We start from the raw sequence: 19,740 nt of genomic DNA on the forward strand, positions 1-19,740 counted from the left end.
GTGGGTCGTCAATCAAATTCTGGAGGTCAGATCATACCAGATTACCAAGTGCATGTATTTGCTGGAAACATTTCAGGCTTGAATTGTACTGCAAGAAGCCTTACCATAATCAAAGTTGGAAATCCTATAATTGTGTCAATTCAGGCCCGCGATTTTTACGGATCTGCACGTGAAGTTGGTGGAGATAGGTTTATTGTGCACATGTTTTTTGATACTTCAAATAGGACATCCACTGCTGTCGACGATGGGAGTGGAAAGTATTCTGACAGCTTTTACCCACTTGATACAGGAAGATTTGAAATACAAATATTTTTCGTGACCACTGAGGATAATCTTATCCAAGTTTCGGGAAGTCCCATCCTAGGTAACGTAATAGCTGGAGATCCTGATATAAACATGTCTTTTGTTTCTTTGTCTGGCGCAACAGAAGGATCTTGTTTGGCATCAAAAGTTTGGGACATCAATGTTGGGCAATCGTTCAGTATGTATGTGATCTATGTCGATCAAGGTCAAAATTTGATCAAAATAATGCCCGATTTTGTGCCTCCAACAATTTCTTTCAAGCAGACTCTCTGTTCATTTTGCAACTGCAATTCAACGGTGCCAAATGCTTCCCTGTCTAAAGCGTTTACAAGGGCTCCATCTTCAAAATATATCATTTTTGATTGGAAATTTACTCGTTCAGGCATATATCATGTTGATATTACGATTCATTCTGCGCATATATTCCAAAATGTAGAAGGGAAAGCTTGTAACAGTACAAAAGTAATAAGTCAAAATATTCCTGGAAGTCTTACTACATGTGACTTGATGAGAAGTCCTTTCACATTTCGAGTCCAGGCTTCGCGAATCCAAGCAGATCACTCTACAGCAAACGGCGGCGGTCTAGCAGACTATATATTAGGGGACACTGCACAAGAGCGAGCATTCTATATCTATCCACGCGATGCTTATGGCAATCAACCAGATCAACAGCAGATGGAAGACCAGCTCAACAGCGTCGAGGTGTCGTTGATATGGCCTAGTTCTATTAGCATGTGTTCTCTTTCTGTACAGAGTACAGAATACACATGTACGTACGTGACAACGACTGCTGGCAGTTACATGGTTCGTGTACTGGTAAGCTCTGTTGAGATATCTGACAGCCCTTTTCATTTTTTGGTCGAACCTGGCGAACCTTTTCAAAACACCACATCAATCGACCTGCAGGAGGGCCAAGGATATCTCCTTGGGACAGCGGTTACCATTCTCATCACGATCCGAGACAAGTATTGGAATCTCAGGTCTACGAACTTTGATTCGGTTCGTCGACTAGAGAATAATGCATATGGAGACGATAAAATGATAGTTTTTCAGAACTACTTCACAACTGTTTGCAATGGATCGTCATGTATGAGAGTTTCTGGTACAGACTTTGTCTTCATGGACATGGACTCTCGCGGAACTAAGTACACTGTGTCCAAAGTGTCCTCGAGTGGGGAATACTCATTATCATTCAGACCTAGTGGGGCCAATAGAAGTACTTTCAATCTTCTAATTTGCGATCGTCTATGTTGTGAAAATGAAACGAAATGCCCTGTTCTTGATGTTTGTAAACAGAAAGGCGATTGTGAACAAGCATTTTGCTTTGTGGCTACAAGTCTTCAAAGTCGGATCCACCATCCCTGCAAGGGAATGAAAGACTCAAAAAATAATTACAGTCCATTTACCCTCTTCCCATTCACCACCTATGGGGGAACGAGAGCAGCAACTTCGATAGCCTTGGGAAGTGATATCATAAGTACGGGATCAACGCCATACATAATGCACACCGCAGGAAATCCAGTCACATTTACTATCAGAGCTATGGATGAATTTGGAGTCCAGGCAAGTTCAGGTGGTGATAAGTGGCTCATTACAATCGTTAGATATGATACAACTAGTGGAGATGCGATCTCAACCAACATTCTTTCCACCATTACTGACAATGGTAATGGACTGTATGATTGCAAATATGTCATGACACTCTCTGGTCCATACTTTTTGGAAATCAAACATGCAGATATTGACAATCGAACTGGAATTGTAAGAGCTCCCATGCAAATCAAAAATAGTCCGTTCTTTAATCTGGTATCTCTTCCGAATTCCACGCAAGCTGATAAAAGTACATTGCAAATAGTTACCTTGTTCACATGTGGGATTTCATCAACATTTCTCCTACAGACCTACGACACGTTTGACAACAAGCAGTTGTATGCTTCCACTTCTCTCCCACAAAGTATAAATAAATACAAAGATTACATCTCCGCTAGATTTGTTTTGGGCGAGGTGTTTGTGACAGCCTCAATCAAAAATTATCCGGTATGTGCTCCCAACCCCATTTTGAGCGCTGATATTCTTTGTACGCCATTTGTTTTGGAGGGATTAATCACAGTATCTGGAAATTATAAACTGATCATCGAGGTGAATATGCAAGTTATCTCTAAGATCGACTTTTCAATCCAAGTATCACCAGGATTACCAAACCCCCAATCCTTCTTGCTCAGCGGCACGGGCATACAGCAATCTGTAGCTGGTGTGATTTCTACATTTTCGCTGAGATTGTTAGATTCGTTTTCCAATCGTGTATTCATATCGGTGGCTGTAGCTTCAGCAAAAATTGTTGGATCCATCAATGGTGGGTCCTACTCTTGCTACCGGGCAGATGACAGTCTCTGCGTAGACCCAACTCCAATCTCCACGTCACTGAGCATTTCTCCCTCACAGCCTGCAAACTTTCTGGAAACTGAGACAAAGTATAGTGATTGGATACTGACGTACAATTGTACTAGGGCAGGTAACCATTCGTTGCAAATGTGGTACGATAATGCAGGAATTTCTAATTCTCCATTTACACTAGAGGTGTTAAATAACGTAGTGGATTCGAAAATTTCATCAGTTATGCGATTTGAAACATCTGACATTCAGAGTGGATCTAATCAACATTTCTATGTGTACACCCGAGATTTGTATGGAAATCTTGTAACAAACTTCTACGGCACATTCAGTGTTTTATTGTTTGGTCCATCTTCCATGACAGGGACCTTGTCATCCACTGCTGAATTTGGCATTTTTGGGTGTTCACTCACGCCAACTGTGAGTGGATCTTACCGTCTTACTGTGAAGCTGATTGATTCTCACATAAGCGGTAGTCCAATGAATTTGACTGTGATTGCAGGAATGGCGAGTGCGCCTCGTTGTTCTATCGTAACCTCCCCAGGTGTTGGAACAGTGGGTATTGCATCCTCAATATATTTTCAGGCACATGATTCCTACAACAATAAAATTTTGACGGGTGGAGACATATTTTTGGCTGAAATCACGGATCCTAAATTTGCACGTACGATCGTTGTGCCAGCCGATTTGAACGATGGTATGTACAGACTGACCTTTGCCTCAAGTGTAACAGGACGACACAATGTTACCATCACTCTAGGAGGCTCGCATATATTTGGAAGTCCCTTAAGCATGCTGATCGACTCAGGAGCACTTGATTTGGGTCAAACGTTGATAGTATTTCGATCGACAACCGAAGCTGGAACTCCTCTTCGAATATCAGTCCTTCCAAGGGATGCTTATGCAAACGAGAAGTCTCAAGCAGATCTGATGCTTTACTTGCTTACACTTGTGACTTCGATTCAATTAGAATTCAATTCCAACGCAGTCTTCTATGAATATCCTGACAGCAAGTACTCGTACGACGGCTATGTCACATATACCCGCTCAGGACAGTATACCGTCCAATTAAAAGCACTTCAAGTCAATTCTGCCGGTATTTCAGAGATGCAGGAGTTGTCGAGTTCCCCGATTCTCATCACATGCAACCCATCTCTTCCAAATGAAACAAAATCGTTTGCTTTTGGGCAAGGAACCTCAAGGTACTGCATGCCAACTGTACCTGATGTTCTCTGACTTTTTTCCCAGGTTAATAGCAGGTCGAAATGGATCATTTACAATTGTTGCAAAAGATGAATACTCAAACAATCTTACACGAGGAGGTGACCCTTTCATTTTCTGGTTGATTTACACGAATCCAGTAATCCGAATGAATCAGACTGTCCATGACTTACAGAATGGGTTATATCAATCCTACTTTGTATTGACAGCAGCCGGAATCTACAATGTTGAAATTCGACTTGCAGGAAGTCATATTTCTGGGTCTCCATTCACTGTTCTTGTCGACCCAGCTTCAGTTGATCCATGGAAGACAATTCTCTATGGATCGGGTGTATATGGCGTATCCCTGGGGAAGGAATCCTACTTTGATGTTCAATTGTCTGATGGATATGGAAATGCCGTCAAAGGCTCGAAAGGCGACGTAGAGACACTACTGGATGATTCAAAATCCATTTCCCTTCCCTCGTCTTCAGTTCAACCTAATGGCATGATTCGGTGTACATTCTCCGGCCTGATATTAGGCAACTATAGACTTTACATATATGTGTACAACATCAGTATCCCATCAAATCCAATCTCAGGTCTGGTGGTCCTTGGTCCAGGAAATCCGAGCCCGGCTAATAGTATATTTACAGCTGGACAAACTTTCACGTTCACAGCAGGAATAGAAAAAATGTTCATTTTGGAACTGAGGGATTCCTTGGGCATCAAGATAGACAATGGAAATTACATATCTTCCATCTCGTTGGAGTTTGATGTATCTCCAGGATATTCTCTTCCACAACTGATCAAAGAGCCATTACCCAACGAAGATGGAACTTATAATATTTGGATTCCGTCTTCTTTGACTCGAGCAGGGGATTACCGACTGCGGGTATATATTTCAAACGGTGAGATGAATAGAAGCCCATTCAATTTGACCGTACTATCAACAGCAGCAGACGCACAAGCCTGTAGAGTGCGTCCTATGGCTCTTGGGGGTGTATACACCTTGTCCACAGCCGGGGTTACCGGTCAATTCCTGCTTGACATATTCGACAGTTTTGGGAACACAGTTCGCTACGATCCTACGATAGATATAGGTCTGAAAGCCAAGATGATCGGTCCTGCACAAACCTTAATCAAAACGATCAACTTTTATTCAGGACTTTGGGAAATCGATTATGTCGGGACACGTAGCGGAGAGTATCAGATGGAAATAACGATTGCCGACTTGCATGTACGACAATCACCCTTCGTCATCACTGTGCAGCATGCGGAGATTAATCCATCCAGTTCTTTGGTCAACCTGACTCAACTTCTCACAGCTGGGACGATGCATGTGTTCTCAATTCAAAGCAAGGACGCGTATGATAATGAGGTCGATACCAATGGTGCACCCATTCTTGCTGTTTCTATAGCTGATCCGCAGTTCTTTTCTGTATCAGATATCTCTCGCATTCAGCCAACCAGCGCAACGGTCAAATATCGTGCACGGGGTCTTTATCAAGGAACGCTTACCATGACGAAAAGTGGTAGTTTCCTGTTCAATATTCAGTACAATTCAATACATTTACAAGGAAGCCCTTTTGGAATTACCGTGAACCCTTCACATATTGAAGGTGGTATGTGTGTTTCTATTGGCAGCGGGATACAAGCAGCAATCAGCGGCGAAATAGCCACCTTCACAATACTTGCTTACGACCGCTTTAGCAACAAGTTCATCGCAGGAGGAGAGAAGTTTGAAAGCACTCTACGGCCATCCAATTGCATAGACCAGGGTTGTAATGTATTAGATACTGTGAAAGTCTATGACCAAAATGATGGCTCTTACTTGGGTTTCTATCAGGCTGGGAACCCAGGTGAATATCTAATGACAATTCAAGTCAACATGAAGGGACTAAAGGGATCCCCCTACCGCATCCAGATTGGAAGCCCGTACCCACCAATTCCATCGGTATCATGGATGTCAGGAACAGGAGGGGAAATCGAGGTTGAATTTGACATTGCAACTGACATGGGGGGAATTTCTGGCTCTGTCACATGTGACTTTTTCTTTCAAAAAATTACCTCAGACAAGTTTGGGACAGACTGTACTTCATTTTGGTCAACACCAAGAACTTTGATGGTGCGCCTGGGGGCAGGTGCCACGATCCTTCCGGGAAATGACTTGAATCTTGCATCGGACCGAATCAGAAATAAAAGACAAACTTCATATTTTACCAGTGGCAGTGTGAGATTACAGGCGCCATTGCAGCCGTTGACACCCATACTAATCATTGATGGGCCCTCGTTTATTAGCTCATGTGATATTCTTGTACTCGACGCGAGGATGTCTCAGGGGGGGGGGGGGAGAAATCTGAATTTTCAATGGGGAATCATTCCAGGTGGAGATATTGAACAATTGTTAATGGCATCTATACAGGAGCAGAACATAAACGTCCTATGCCCTGATTGGGTCGATCCGTTGTCTAAGAGCATCTGTCAAGCACCTATCCTACAACTTGATCCGAAAATAATGGCTGACGGTGGTGAATATACCTTTTTGCTTACTGCCACAAATTTTTTCGATCAAATATCAACAGTACAGCACAGAGTCACCAAGGTGCCCAATGATGGAATGCCAATACTTTCGATCCAAGGTGAATCCACCCTCAGTGTAAACCCAGACGAAGACAATACAATCCGTTTATCTGTACAGTCATCAAGCTGCGGCAGCAATAATCTATCCTTTGCATGGACTCTTGTTTCTGCTTCAGGTATAGTTCTGCTCAAGAATATAGATCTGAATCAAAGGAGACTTTTCATCCCCAAGAATTCTCTTCAAGGAGGATCACAGTACACATTTATGGCGGAACTGAGCAGTCACCAATTCAATGAAACTATGACTACAAATACAACAATTCTGATAATCACGTCCGAGATATCTGCGATTGCTGCCATTTCTGGTGGAAGTCGTACATCATCTGTTGCAGATTTGAGCACTTTTTCTCTACAACTATTTGGAAACATAGCCTACGAATCAGTTTCAAGAATTGAATGGTATTGCGAGCCATCACCGTGCTTCTTAGATGTCTACAACAGTATTTCTGTAGATGGACGAACATTTGCAATAGCACCCTTTTCGATTCTACCAGGCTTGTACAGACTGATTGCAGCCGTGACAATGCAGCAGGGAAGTATCTCGGTGCGTTTCTCCGCTGCTGCTAATGTCTTTGTGATCCCTTCAAGTCTGTCTGCCGTTTCCATATTCTCATCGGCCATGAAATTCAACTCCAAGCAAACCGTGAATCTGATTGGCTCCCCTCAGAGCTACATTGACAAGACATTAAATTACGAATGGTTTCAGTCTCGTGGAGGACAGAATTTGCTTAGTGACAAAATCACAAGTATTTCAAGCAGATTTTCGGATACACTTGGTTTTGCCAAAAATGCCTTGATGGAGGGTATGCAATATCGATACCGGCTCGAAGTTTGGAATCAAAATGGATTTGGATTTGCTGAGATCGACATTGCTGTAAGCAAGGCGCCCTCAGGAGGAACTTTTGAAGTGAATCCATCGAAAGGGTTTGCTGTTGATACTAATTTTGAATTAAGTGTGTCGCGTTGGACAGACTCTCCAGAGAATCTGCCGTTGTCATATCTTTTCAGCTATGTGTTAGATGTTGAAGATAGCACAAGTACAGCCGTCCCTTTCATCTACACCGACAAACCTTTTCAAAATGTGAGGATTCCGAATACAAACAAAGCAGTGCGCAATTCTTCCTTGATAGTACAGATTTTTAATATGGCTCATAGCGGAACAACTATCAACAGAACAGTCGAACTGAAAACGCCTCTAGATCCTTTTAGTTCAGCTGCAACCCTCCGCTCCCTGATTGAAATTTCTTCATTGGCTCAAGATTTTGATAGCTTGATCATTCTGTCTTCGTGCTTAAGCAGTTTGCTAGAGACTTCATTAAGTCCTACGAGAAGAGACCAATCTACATTTTTCTGTCCAAACGATGGGACAAGTTGTGATAATGACGAGATCAGGAGCTTTCTCTTCCAGAAGGTGAAATCTTCATTGCAATACATCAAACCTGTTGCAGACGAAATATCTATGCTTGCCAATTCGATTCAGAAAACGACCACTGCTCGGATGAATCGTACAAGTCAGATGCTGAGTTTATTGCTAACACAACAAGTCATTCAAGTTGGAGTCGAGCAAACTTCTCTTGGTCAGTTTGGTACGGATGCAGTGATTGAGACCTTCAGTCAGCTCCTACTAGCAAACAACTACACCGTTGATTTTGCTTCGATGAATCAAAGCGAGCGAACAGCACAAGCCATTTCAGGCTCATTGGATCTTATTCTGAATTATACCTCATCTCAAATGTTTGTCGGGCAAATCCCTACGCGATCAATCGGAAGTCATCTGCAGTTTTTCGTCGCAAAAACCAGAGGTATAAATGCAACGTGGTCATTAAACGTTTTGTCAAATCAAAATCTCGCTTCAGGCGCGTTGAATACTTTGATTACGATCCCGAGTGACATAGTGGACAATGCGACTGCAGATTTGCTAGCAAGCGTGGACACTAGATTCGTGCAATGGGGCAGTAATCCACATCCAACACTGGAATTATCCCTCGGAAGCAACGTCCTTGGAGTAAAACTGGCACTCACTTTTGCGGATCAAAGCTCCGTTGAGCAAAAAAGCATAAAAGAACCGATTCAGATCGTTTTCGCAAAGACAATAGGCGAGCGGACTTTTGATATCTTCGATCGTTGTAGATATTGGGACGCTCAAGGTCAAGTGTACTCAAGAACTGGAACCATTGCAAGCAATACAACGCAAGGCTCTGTAGCTTGTCAAGTATACCATATGACGGATTTTTCTTCAGTATTGCTCAGAGACATTGCAAGTCTCGATAAGATCTTGAACATCGAAAATCCGAATCCTTTCGTGAGGTGGACTCCTGATCGGACAGTTGCTGTCGTTACTTTGCTGGTGTTGTACGTTATCTATGCAATTTCATGCTATATTGGGCGAAGAATAGACAAAGCATCCTTGAGAATCCTTTCCTCGAAATTGCAGGAGAAGACCGCAGATCCAAGGTATTCCATGCACCGTACCATGGAAGAGTTTAATCGCGCAAGAGATTATGTGATGATCAAGTCCATCTTAAAGCAAAGAATGGCAACAAGATACAGATCATGGAAAATTCAAACTCTGCAACTTTTGAAGACTGAGCACGTGTTAGGGGGAATTTTCTTTCGACCTGTTTACAGCTCTTTCACGAGACCCCGACGAATCACTTCGCTATTTGTTATGTTCTTTGGAAACCTCGCATTAAACATCCTATTTCTTGGTCAGGGTGCCTTTGATACAACATCGCGTGTGAGTGCAGGAATCGTCTCTGCCCTAATCGTCCTACCCATTGCAATTGTTTTTGTGTCAGCATTTAAATCAATCGATAGCGACGACACATGGCAGATGCATCGAAGGCGTCGAGTGCGTCGAGTGCAGGAATCAGTTGTGCTAAAAGAAGTAGGTAGAATGCTTGATGGCGTTGAAGACACATCCACAGCGGCACCGGATGTCAAAGGATTGGAGGACCCTTCATCTGTGGCTCCTCCATTGCCCACGAGTGTACGTCCGGAGTTCATACGAAAGGCTTCAAGATCCAGTGGCTCACCGTCAACCCAGCCAGGCGCCCCTGAAGATGTACAGGTGAAACAGCAGCAAAAGGGAAAAGCTACCACGAGCGAGCGCTTCTTTCGCCGTAACTTGCAAGCGATCACTCCTGAACTCATAGCGGGGACATCTGCAGAACTAAGCCACCTTCCCGAGTCCGACCAGGGAAAAATTCAGCATCGACCACAAAATGCTGGAAATGATTCGGCCCCTAACCCTCCTCCTCCTCCAAAGGGGCAAAACCCACGGCCAGCCTTCGGGCGGGCCCAACGACCATCAAGCAATCAACCAATCATTATGAGCGTCAGGCCGTCTCCCCGTCAAACATTCAGACCTGTCAAGATGTCAAATGCTCTGGAATCCAACAAGAGCAGGAATGCTCTAGCACTACCAGGGCTGCAGTCTGAGAATCGGCAGTCAGCGAGTAATCAAAAATTCCCTTCCATTCCCGCCCCTCCTCCTCGAACACTTGCAGGCTCGCGGAATAGGCCATCGTTGACATCCAACAGGAGCATCTCGACAAGAAACCTTCCTCGGCGCTTGTTCCCTCTCAATTCAGCAGTGAGGATGGGAGTACGAGGAGAATCCTCAAACCTTTCAAACCTAAAAAGAGGTGGCAACGTGAGGATGACAGGCTCCAGGAGGAATCAAATCCCTTCCTCGGAGACGCTTCCACTACCAACCGATGCCTATGGGCCTCTAAGCCCAATCGAAGAGGGTGATGAAGAGCGACGTGAAACAGCAACTTTACCAACTCGTGTCAAACCAGCACGACTGCTTGCACAACGGAGGCTAGATTGGTTGCGAAAACAACTCCTGGACAAATCGCAGGCTCGTGTCAACGACCTTCAGCTTTTGCTACCACCGAAATTCTCTGTAGCAGTTTACATTCTGGCGATGTTATGGATGCTGCTGTGCTCGTACTTCATTGTCATCCATGGGATTCGATTCTCACCCCAAATGGAGGAGGCTTGGCTGGTCGCTTTTGTCGTCTCAGTAATCCAAGATATCCTCATACAACAGGTATTGGTCATCGTTTTCAAATCTACTTTCCAGAAAGTTCTGCTTCCAGCAGCTCTGAAGAACGTCGTTTAAGTGATCGAGTCAGATTGAGCTAGTCGCAACACGCAAGGTGATGTTTTCCTGTCAACTTGCAGTGAGGCCTCCCTAAACTTAGCCTAAGAGAGATCAGTAGCTTTATTTCAACTAAGTAAAATCAATAATTCTGTAATACTAAAAGATGATGGACTGCTAAACAGGTGCTACAAAGGTCCTGATGTTCCACATCATGTGGACAGCAATAGGGACGATCAGATTCCCAGTTCGGAAGTAGAGGAGAGACCACAGGTAACCCATCAGATAAAGATGTGCAAAGGCGCGCGGATTCATATGATTCAAGGCAAACACCAAGCTTGCCAAGTCTGTAGCAGTTGACAACGGCATCATGTGACTGAATGATTGCAACAAGTAGCCGCGGTACAAAATCTCTTCCCATATCGGACCTGTGAAGCAAGGCCCGATGCCTCCAACCACTCGAGCAATGAGGTCATCTCCTTCTGGTCGTTTCAACTTGTCCACAACGGTCTCTGTCGCGCTCTCCGGAAGCGATTGCATCATATCATAGAAATTCCTCAAAATAGGAAGATTGAGAGACGAGAGAAATGTTCCCATGAGAAGCCCGAACGACGAAACAAAGCACGTGATCAAGTAGCCTACAATTATGCTAACAAATGTGATGTGATTGGGTCTTTCGATTCGGAACCAATCCTTCGACGAGAAGAAGTTCTTCGTCCTGTTCTGGAGGATGAGACTTCCAGTGAAGACCCAGAACAAGTGCGAGAGGAGCACTTGCAGGGCACGTGAGAACCCGATGGTTATCGGCACATCCAAGATAGAAAGAGCACAGAGAAGGATGTCAATGAACTGACTCAGATACGAAGAGCTCAGGTAGGCCATGCCCAAAAGGATGTAGGTCTCCGTGGTGTGGGATTTGCTTTGCGACGTGGCTGTGCTCGGCAACTTATCTTCATCAGTAACTGAGAGAGCAAGGTTTGCAACACCCTTATCAGATCTCCGAGATCCATAAAGAACTAAACCTAGCAGTGTGATGCCCCCAACGATCACTTCGCCAGACACACTTGGTCCCTTGGGTCCGAGGGGAGAAAATGAGCTTGGAGACACAAATTTCACATGTAGAGCAAACGCTATGATTGCACCCAACGCTGCACCGAGAGTCTTTAGTGACACTGGAAAAACTGCTGAGGATCGCTTGCCATCACTGCTAGCTCGGATCTTAGTCCTGATGCTCTGCACGATTCTATGACCAACCCACGGACGCATGTATGTCTGAGATCTTGGGTGCAGAGGCATGGAGGCAAGCCGTGATCGGCTGTTGACCCTTGTTATGAATTGAGGGGAGAAAGCATCGATAATCCCCCAGCAGGCTGCCACCAGCAGCATCCCCAGCTTCCTCCTCCATTGCCGACGACGGCCTCCGTGCATTGTCCCGACAAATTCGAGTGTGAACCGGTAAACTGGGTGACCACCGGCTGCCGGAGGCTGCGCCGCTCCAGGCCGGGCTGCCAAACAGAAGATTTCGGATCATCGCGCAAGTTATGGCACCCAGGCCTTTCTTCCCTTCACTGCAGGTACGGATGGTCTTCTTCATGCTGACGCTGAAGAAGATTTTCTTTCATACAGGGCTGTTTGATGTGCAGCTAGAGAGTGAACCGAGGCTCATAACCGACGGAGCACAAGTTTGTTAGAATGGTACTGTGCCAAAGTAATGCAGACATCCGATATCGACCTCAGCTGCAACAAGACAGTTTTTGCTCAAGACTGAGTTTGATGCACATGAAACATAGAAGGGCTCCTCTTCGACACAAGCTTTACATTGCCGCCTCGAAAACAGTGACTCGCCACGTACCGTACTACTGAGGGTACGGTCACCGACGCCGGTCGTCTTCAAGAGAGTTCTGTTAACTCGGAGACACGGCTGGCATGCGATCCATCACTTTACTGTTGCCCAAACAGGCTGTCATCAATGATGCCTGCCAGATTCCCGGTGAACGGACATTTGTGCCGCGGCCTCGGACCAAGTTCAGTGAGTATGTAGTAGTTTATTGACTGAAAAAGAAAGGCAAACCCGCCTCAATAAAATACTGCCAGCATGCACGTAGTCACTGAGTAGTAGCACTGAGTAGGTCTCGTAGAAGGAGAATGATTCTCTTTTGATTGACTGAAGGCTTCGGACTTTTGACTTTTTTTTCCCCTTCTGACGGCCATCAAGACCAAGAGCCGGTGGGCAAGGAGTGAGAGGGGAGCGGAGGAAGGTAAGAGAGGAGAGGAGGGAGTCAGTGATGCCCATTACTCAATTTTCAGCTTAGCGGGCAGGAAGTCATGGCATCGAAGATAGAAAGGATAGAGGATAATGTCTCAGAGGTAATGATACTTCGACTGTGTGTTATGCATGATGTTGAGTCAACAGTCCGGAGATCCATCTGCATTTCTGAACAAACGCTGCAATGTACGGAAGGTTTACAATGTTGTCAAAGCAAAGCTTCATGCTCGAAAACTAGGAGCATCGGTATGTGGAGGCATAGCATCGAAACTGATGCTTCCTGACTTCGTTCAGTTTATGCGGTATGGATGCTTTTTAGCAATCTACATAGCAGTGGTTCTGGATCAGAAAAATGCGACAGTCAAGCAATCCCTGGATAATGCGTTCGACACATACTTTGTGAAAGGTTTTCAGGAATTCTGTGTATTGATTTCAAGTTGACACGAATGATCAAGCAACTTTCCGAGATCCATCTTCTCTCGAATTTAAAGGATGGTATGACATCGTCACCATTGACGATTTCTGGAATTGGTTAGAACACATTTGTAATGATTTCATGGATGACCTGGTGAATGTAGGCACCAATATCTTCTTATTCCTCGCTTGATCATCGAAGACAATTACGATTATGGCTCTCCGCCACTTCTTCCAGAACAGGCTAGTAGAATGGATGCTGGGGAGAAATTTTTTGTATGACAGAATATCAAAAACACAGAAGTACAAAATCTTAATGCATAACAAAATTACTGGTGGATTCACGATGATGCAAAGAAGAGCCGACACTCGGTAAAACTTTGAATTTCAGATAAGTGAATAACTCATGTCTCGACTAGGACGTGTCCGATCTTACGCAAGTATCTTGAATTCATGCCACACTGCACCTATGAGTTATATGCCAGCGGCACTGTGGGCAAAGTCAATCGGTAAATACCTGGATTGCATAGCGCATGATTGAAAAGTGTGTGTGTAGGTCAACATTCATTGGCGCGAGGGGCGAAGTATTTCGATACGACGAAAGGCCTGCTGTTTTCCCTTATCAGGACTTTGGGTACTTTGAAACCTTTCCGAGGAATCAGAGTCTCGCTCTACAGAGGCTGCTCGAGTTGAAGGTAGTTGCTGTTCTGTGACAATTGCTTCTGACCGATTCCTCCATTCAGTCACAGAGATGGATTGACGCTCAGACAAAATATTATCGATTGGATTTCGTATCTTTGAATACCAACGTGGGGCTATTCACGTATGTGAAGCTAGTTGCAAGATTCAGCAACACAGGATCGATTCTTCTTAGTCATGATATTTCAAATCTTCCGGCGTCAACATACCGAACCTCTCGTCAAAAACTGAGGTATTGCTCGATGGTATGCCACCGACATGACTTATGGTTGCAGGTTTGCCGGTGAAATCATCCTGATTCTTTTATGGTCATTGTACGTCCTACACGAAATAAAGGTGATTAGGGAGAGGTCAAGAGAAAAGGACAGTCTGGCGAATGCCTTGTATCAAAGTGCAAAGCGGCTATCAACTCTGCAGCTCTTGATCTTTGCCTGTATTATAGCAATGTGGGCCACAATTGTGCGAGAGCTCGAATCTAAGTACTCCAACCTGATCATCACAAGCCACGCCATTACCACCAAGAACCCGCCGAATCAACCTCCAGACTTTTTTTATGTCATTGCTCTGGTGGATGCCTATTTCATCTTGAACGGCATCAATATGCTCTTGTCTTTCTTTCGATGTATCGAGTACTTGGAATTCAATTATTCTCTTTCTCGATTGACGGAAACATTCAAGTTCATGAGGAAAACTTTGCCGCAATTCCTTTTGATCTTCTGCATAGTTGTCCTTTCTTTTATGCTAATGAGTCATCTCATGTTTGGATCGAAGTTGGCGATGTTCTCATCTTTTGGATCGGCACTGTCAGGAATCTTCTCAGTGTTGATTGGTGACATCAATTACTTTCAGCTCATGGACGCGGACTCGGTGGCAGCGCCCATCTTCTTCTATCCGCTTCTGTTTGTGATGATCTTCGTGGTTTTGAATCTCGTGATTGCAATTATCATCGATGCTCATGTGGCGATGACGGCTGAGAAGGATGTTGCTCTCCGCTCATGGATGAAAGATGTTGTCGACTTGCCCCTTACCACGCAGCTCTGGGATGGTGTCCTTCATTACCTGGAGCCGATTCGCTTCCTGTTGCCACATGCTCTGTCCGCTAGGTACGATCGAGTGAGCAAGGAGAACATCATCGACGCCTTCAACGTCTTGGAAGGGATTGAACTTCCCAGTCATGACAAATCACAAGTCAACCTCGAACGTATCTCTCTCATGGACTTGCGGCTGCTTCTTCGGGATCGCAACATCACCGAGCAGAGGCTGGCTTCGATCTTCGAGCATTATGGAGCATGGGCTGAGGAGGAGGAGCCGGTGGATACTGAGGTGACTTGTTCAAGATTTCTTCCGACACTGATAGAACTTTTCAGAAACTTGCAGATACTGACAAATTGGCGTATGCTGAGTTGCTACAAGAGGCCACGAGTGGTGCGTGTTGTTCGCTTGCGATTCAGTTCATGACGTTTCCAGCAGAGATCGAGAAGCTGTTGTCAGAGATCCAAGCCTCCATGCAGTTTTCTCAAGACCTGCAGAAGGAGGCTGAAGAGCAGCTGGACTTGCTTATTGACGCTCACATCTGAGAGGTGCTAGGGATGTACTATGAGGAGGAGGAGCGAGGGCGGACAGAGAAGGGAGGGGCTTGCCAAGGGGGAGGCAGGAAGGCATAGACATTGTAGATTTAATTGCAGAAGGAAATTTTATTTGAGGGACTGGCGGCTCTTCAAGACGCTCTTGACCTCGTCCCATTCCTGCAAGAAGTTGAGAGGACCAAAGGAATGAGGACCCTTGCCTTGGAGGGAGCTATCCTCTCGTACATCCCCAGCTCCTCCGGCATCTCCCCGAACTCCCTTGGCCTCTGTCCGTTGAGAATCTAGAGGAAGTCAGCGCCAGCTCCCCTCCCCTCCTCTCCCTCGCACAGCTGCGATGTCGCCCGATAGTTCCTTGTCGACATGCCACCTTCCCCTTGAGCGTTCGGTCATTCTCCTCTTCAGCATCCTGCATGTTCTCACAACCCCCGGAGCTTCCCTAACTCTCTCACGTGGCCATGACTTCTCGATCAAAGGCAGGAGCAGCTGCAACCTTGAGAGTATCGCGGACGAGAGCATCTTTGACCTACGAAAGCGTTGGTGACGAACAGCAGAGGAGAGGGAGAGGGGGGGGAAGCACCTTGAAATCAAGATCGTTGTCTCGCGACAAGCTTGGCGACGCGTTCACCTCAATCAGCCAAGGACGTAGATCTGGGAAGCATGAACAAGCGGAGAAGAAGGACAGAAGGAAGGAAGAGGAGAAGGCCAGGAGGATGAGAAGGAGGAGCACCCGAGTCTATCAGAATGTCGAACCCGAAGAGCTCGAAGGCGTTGGGGTGCTGGGGGATGCGGTCTTGTACGCAGAAGAGCGTCTTGAGGACCACCAGCGCTACCCGCCCCCACAGGCTCTTCCAGTCGATCCCAAGTGCTCTCAGCCGCCGCTGAAGCTGCTCAAGAGAAATCTAAAGAGAATTTAGCGTCCTCCTCACTCACTCGTGGAGCAAACCTTGGAGCCCCCGGATGCATACCCGTCCGACCTTAAGTTTCGCTGCTGGAGCTCGTTGACATTGTGGCGGTTGATGGAGCTGAGGAAGGAGAGAAGAGATGAGAAGAAGGTCGGAGAGACGACCAGAGGACGAGGAGGCGCCAGCAGATGAGGAGGAGGTTGGGAGGAGCAAGCATCTCCTGTCACCTATTTGTCAAGTGAATGAAGCGGTTTGCGATGTCTCCGGCATCGAGGCTGCAAGGAGTCATTAGGAACGGTCGTGGTCTGAAGGAGCAGCTGCGAACCTGTACCGTTCGGAGCTGAAGCGAGCGAAGCCCTCCTGGTACAAAAACGCCTCGAGGGGGTTCATGCTGGTGACGAGGACGTAGAGGCGAAGGTCGAACTTGTAGCCCTCGAGGAGGAGAGGACGCTCGATGTAGGCCTGCACGATGACGCACTCGGTGTAGGAGACGGCAGCGATGTCGTTGAACACGAAGATGCCACGACCTCGCGAGGACCCCGCAGGCTTCATGATCCACAAATTCTTCGAGGTCGGGAGGTCTGCTTTCCTCGCAAACTCCGTACAGAACTGAACGTACTCACCAGGAAGCGTGAAGGTGAGCTGTGAGTGAAATATGTAAGAAGTGAAAAGCGAGGAGCACACAGCGGAGAATGAGCAGGGAGAGCAAAACAAGCAGCGGAAGAGCAAAGCAAGCAGCGGAAGAGCAAAGCAAGCAGCGGAAGAGCAGCAGACGTACAGGAGTTATGTCGAAGTACTCTCCGACTTTCCCCGGAATGTTTCGATACCTTGCAACGTTGCGTTTGAGATTATCCTGTGAAGTGTGAGGGGAAAAGTATGCTCGTACTCAAACCTTTCGAGTCAGATGCTTCGCTTCTGGGAAATGATTCACTCGCTGCCAGATGTTGAGGTCTGACCACTGAATCTGCAGCACACGTTTGAATCCTACACGATCACATGCCTTCCTCACTTTCGGCTTGCTCCACGTCCACAGCAGGTTCCAGCAGGAAGAGTTCTTCTGCTCGAGCAGAGTTAGACAAGCTGAGAAGTGGGACGGAAGGGATGGTACGTGCGAAGCAGGCATCTCCGTCCAGTCAGCTGAATCATCTCGAAGGCTCAAGAATGCTTCAGACACGATGGAAGCGACCTGACGGGACACTCAGGAGGCGAAACGATACGGGGGCAGCTACTTCTGGTCGGTTCTGTACGACTCTGAAGAGAAGCTGGGCGGAGCTCCTCTCCTTCTGGTACGCCGACGCTCTGCCTCCTGGTCACCTCCTCGAGAAAACGTTTCAGCAGCACCTGTCCGAGCAAGCTTGAAGCGCGTCGTCCAGCTCCTTGTCTCCCATGTTGATCTTCACCTCATTCTTGCCGTGCAAGTCAATTTCCTCGACCTCGCCTCTCCTCCTACTCGTACCTTCCGCCATCGCCCGAAGGTTGCCTTGAGCGATTCCCACTCCTTGATGAACTTCTCCGCTACCTCCGCAAACCTCTTCCTCTTCATGTCAGCCTCTCTACTTGTGAATGCTCAGCACCTGAGGATTTTCTTTTTCTCCAAGATGATGAAACGTGAAAATCTGCTCCACGGACTTGAACTGTGATGAGTAGAGAGTAGCAGGAACTTCTGGGAGCTTCTGGCAGACAGTTTCCTTGCTCAAGGTCATCTCCTCTTCCCTGCTCGGGTCTTGGGAAGTAACAGGAGGCTCCAAGTCAAGAGCTTGACTTTGGGGTCCAACACTTGACGACTGTGTTTCTGTCGTACCTGATTGCTGCACAATCTCATTCGATGCTGCAGCCCCCAGCGGCTCAGCCTCATCATCATCACTTTCAAGTCCATCGGAGAAGGCAATGAGTTCGAGCTCATGCAATTTTCGCCTCCTGTCCCACAAGGAGTTAGGGAATTCATCTCGTCTCTCCAGCCTCTCACGTCTCCTCGTTGAGATTCTTCTGCCAGCCATCCGACGACGTCGCAAGCTCCTCTGCCTGGTCTCTGAGAGAAGGATCGTAGAAGTCTTTCTCATCCTCGTCCAGTCTGGCATGTGCCGGTTGGATCCATGGCTCTGGTGATGTCCGTTGTTCCCCTAAGAGCAAGAGGTCAAAAATCGCTGCGACAAGACAAACGAGCACAACCGACTGAGTCCTCAGCATCCTCAACTTCGCGCTCGTCACGACGGCGAGGAGGAGAGGGCGACGAGAAAGTCAACCCCTCAAGATCTGAATACCTGTCACTTCTTTCTTCTACCTCTTGCTCCTCCTGTGCCTCCTCGTGGCGGTTATATTGCTGTTGCTGTTGCTGTTGCTGTTGCTGATGGTGCTGTGCTTCCTCGTATAAAGCATGTTCAGGCTCTTGTGCTAGAGTATGTCCTTCTTCTGTTTGTTTGCTTCCTGTCTGTCGTTTCCTCATCTCTGCCGTGTAAGACGACATTTCTGCAGTAGAGACAGCATCGGCAACCAACTCCCCGTCTTCGTCCTCATCCTGTTCCTCTTTCTCGTCCTCGTCCCCGCCGTCGCCGTCGCCCTCGTCCCAGCCTTCGTCCTCGCCATTCTCATTCTGCTGCTGATTAGTTAGGTAAAGTTCTGGGGCGTCCTGCTCTTCTGTGCTTTGAGCAGATTCTGATTCTGTCGCTTCGCTTCCCGACCCAAAAACGTTCGAGAGCAGTTTCTTTCTCTCTACACAATTCCCTGTTCCACCTTTTTGCGCTTCTCTGCTTTCCTGCTTCTTGTTTCCCTCCTTCCCACAATTGTCTACATTCAACAGATTCCCGTCATTTTCCGCGCTAAATGTGAACTCTTCTTGTCCTGATGTCGTATCCTCCGAAGTAGGATGATCAAGCAAGCCTCTGTTCACTTCGTCTCGGCAATCTCTTGACTCGTTCACATCAGAATTCTTCCTGGCTCCTTTCTCCGCTTGGAGGACATTCTTCACTCGCCGACCTTGTTTGGAAGTAATGTCGTTAGTTTGACTTTGATGCAATTCTATGCTCGATTTGAAAGATGCTGAGCTAATTACGGAAAGCCGCTCTTTCTGGTTGGACTTGGTAGTTTCCTCGGAAACGTTTTGCTTCTCCACTTGTTTTCTCTTGTGCTCTGCTATCCTCTGAAGAATCTTCTTCTTTTGCTCTTTGTGCAGCTCCAACTGCTGTTTTTCTTGTTGCTCCTTTTCAAGTTTCTTTGCTTGTTTCTCCTGCT

The 19,740-nt window shown here is 46.5% G+C and overlaps 4 protein-coding genes across 4 annotated transcripts; 2 read left to right on the top strand and 2 right to left on the bottom strand.

The window, feature by feature from the left end:
• Positions 1–3,198: 3,198 nt before the first annotated feature.
• GUITHDRAFT_72200 (hypothetical protein) lies at positions 3,199–4,219 on the top strand (the record flags this gene model as incomplete). The annotated part of the gene is made up of 2 exons (XM_005831461.1): positions 3,199–3,517; positions 3,951–4,219. Coding segments are annotated over 2 exons (588 nt in total), but the record flags the coding sequence as incomplete, so codon positions are not given.
• Positions 4,220–10,822: 6,603 nt separating this feature from the next.
• Positions 10,823–12,073, bottom strand: GUITHDRAFT_139765 (hypothetical protein; the record flags this gene model as incomplete). The annotated part of the gene is made up of 1 exon (XM_005831462.1): positions 10,823–12,073. One exon carries the CDS (start codon positions 12,071–12,073, stop codon positions 10,823–10,825), a length of 1,251 nt encoding a protein of 416 aa, XP_005831519.1.
• Positions 12,074–12,970: 897 nt separating this feature from the next.
• On the top strand, positions 12,971–15,601 carry GUITHDRAFT_139766 (hypothetical protein; the record flags this gene model as incomplete). The annotated part of the gene is made up of 10 exons (XM_005831463.1): positions 12,971–13,012; positions 13,059–13,157; positions 13,206–13,317; positions 13,367–13,442; positions 13,745–13,834; positions 13,882–14,020; positions 14,069–14,256; positions 14,300–15,347; positions 15,392–15,449; positions 15,495–15,601. 10 exons carry the CDS (start codon positions 12,971–12,973, stop codon positions 15,599–15,601), a joined length of 1,959 nt encoding a protein of 652 aa, XP_005831520.1.
• An 82-nt stretch (positions 15,602–15,683) lies between these two features.
• GUITHDRAFT_87440 (hypothetical protein) lies at positions 15,684–17,635 on the bottom strand (the record flags this gene model as incomplete). Its single annotated transcript, XM_005831464.1, has 11 exons — positions 15,684–15,769; positions 15,811–15,891; positions 15,938–16,016; positions 16,060–16,133; positions 16,188–16,509; positions 16,554–16,632; positions 16,740–16,787; positions 16,838–17,154; positions 17,291–17,365; positions 17,405–17,476; positions 17,522–17,635. The coding sequence occupies 7 exons, from the start codon at positions 17,633–17,635 to the stop codon at positions 16,237–16,239; spliced, it is 978 nt and encodes a 325-aa protein (XP_005831521.1). The 3' UTR covers positions 15,684–15,769; positions 15,811–15,891; positions 15,938–16,016; positions 16,060–16,133; positions 16,188–16,236.
• Between the last annotated feature and the right edge of the window lie 2,105 nt (positions 17,636–19,740).

Source organism: Guillardia theta (assembly GCF_000315625.1).
Source record: "Guillardia theta CCMP2712 unplaced genomic scaffold GUITHscaffold_40, whole genome shotgun sequence".
Lineage (NCBI taxonomy): Eukaryota > Cryptophyceae > Pyrenomonadales > Geminigeraceae > Guillardia > Guillardia theta.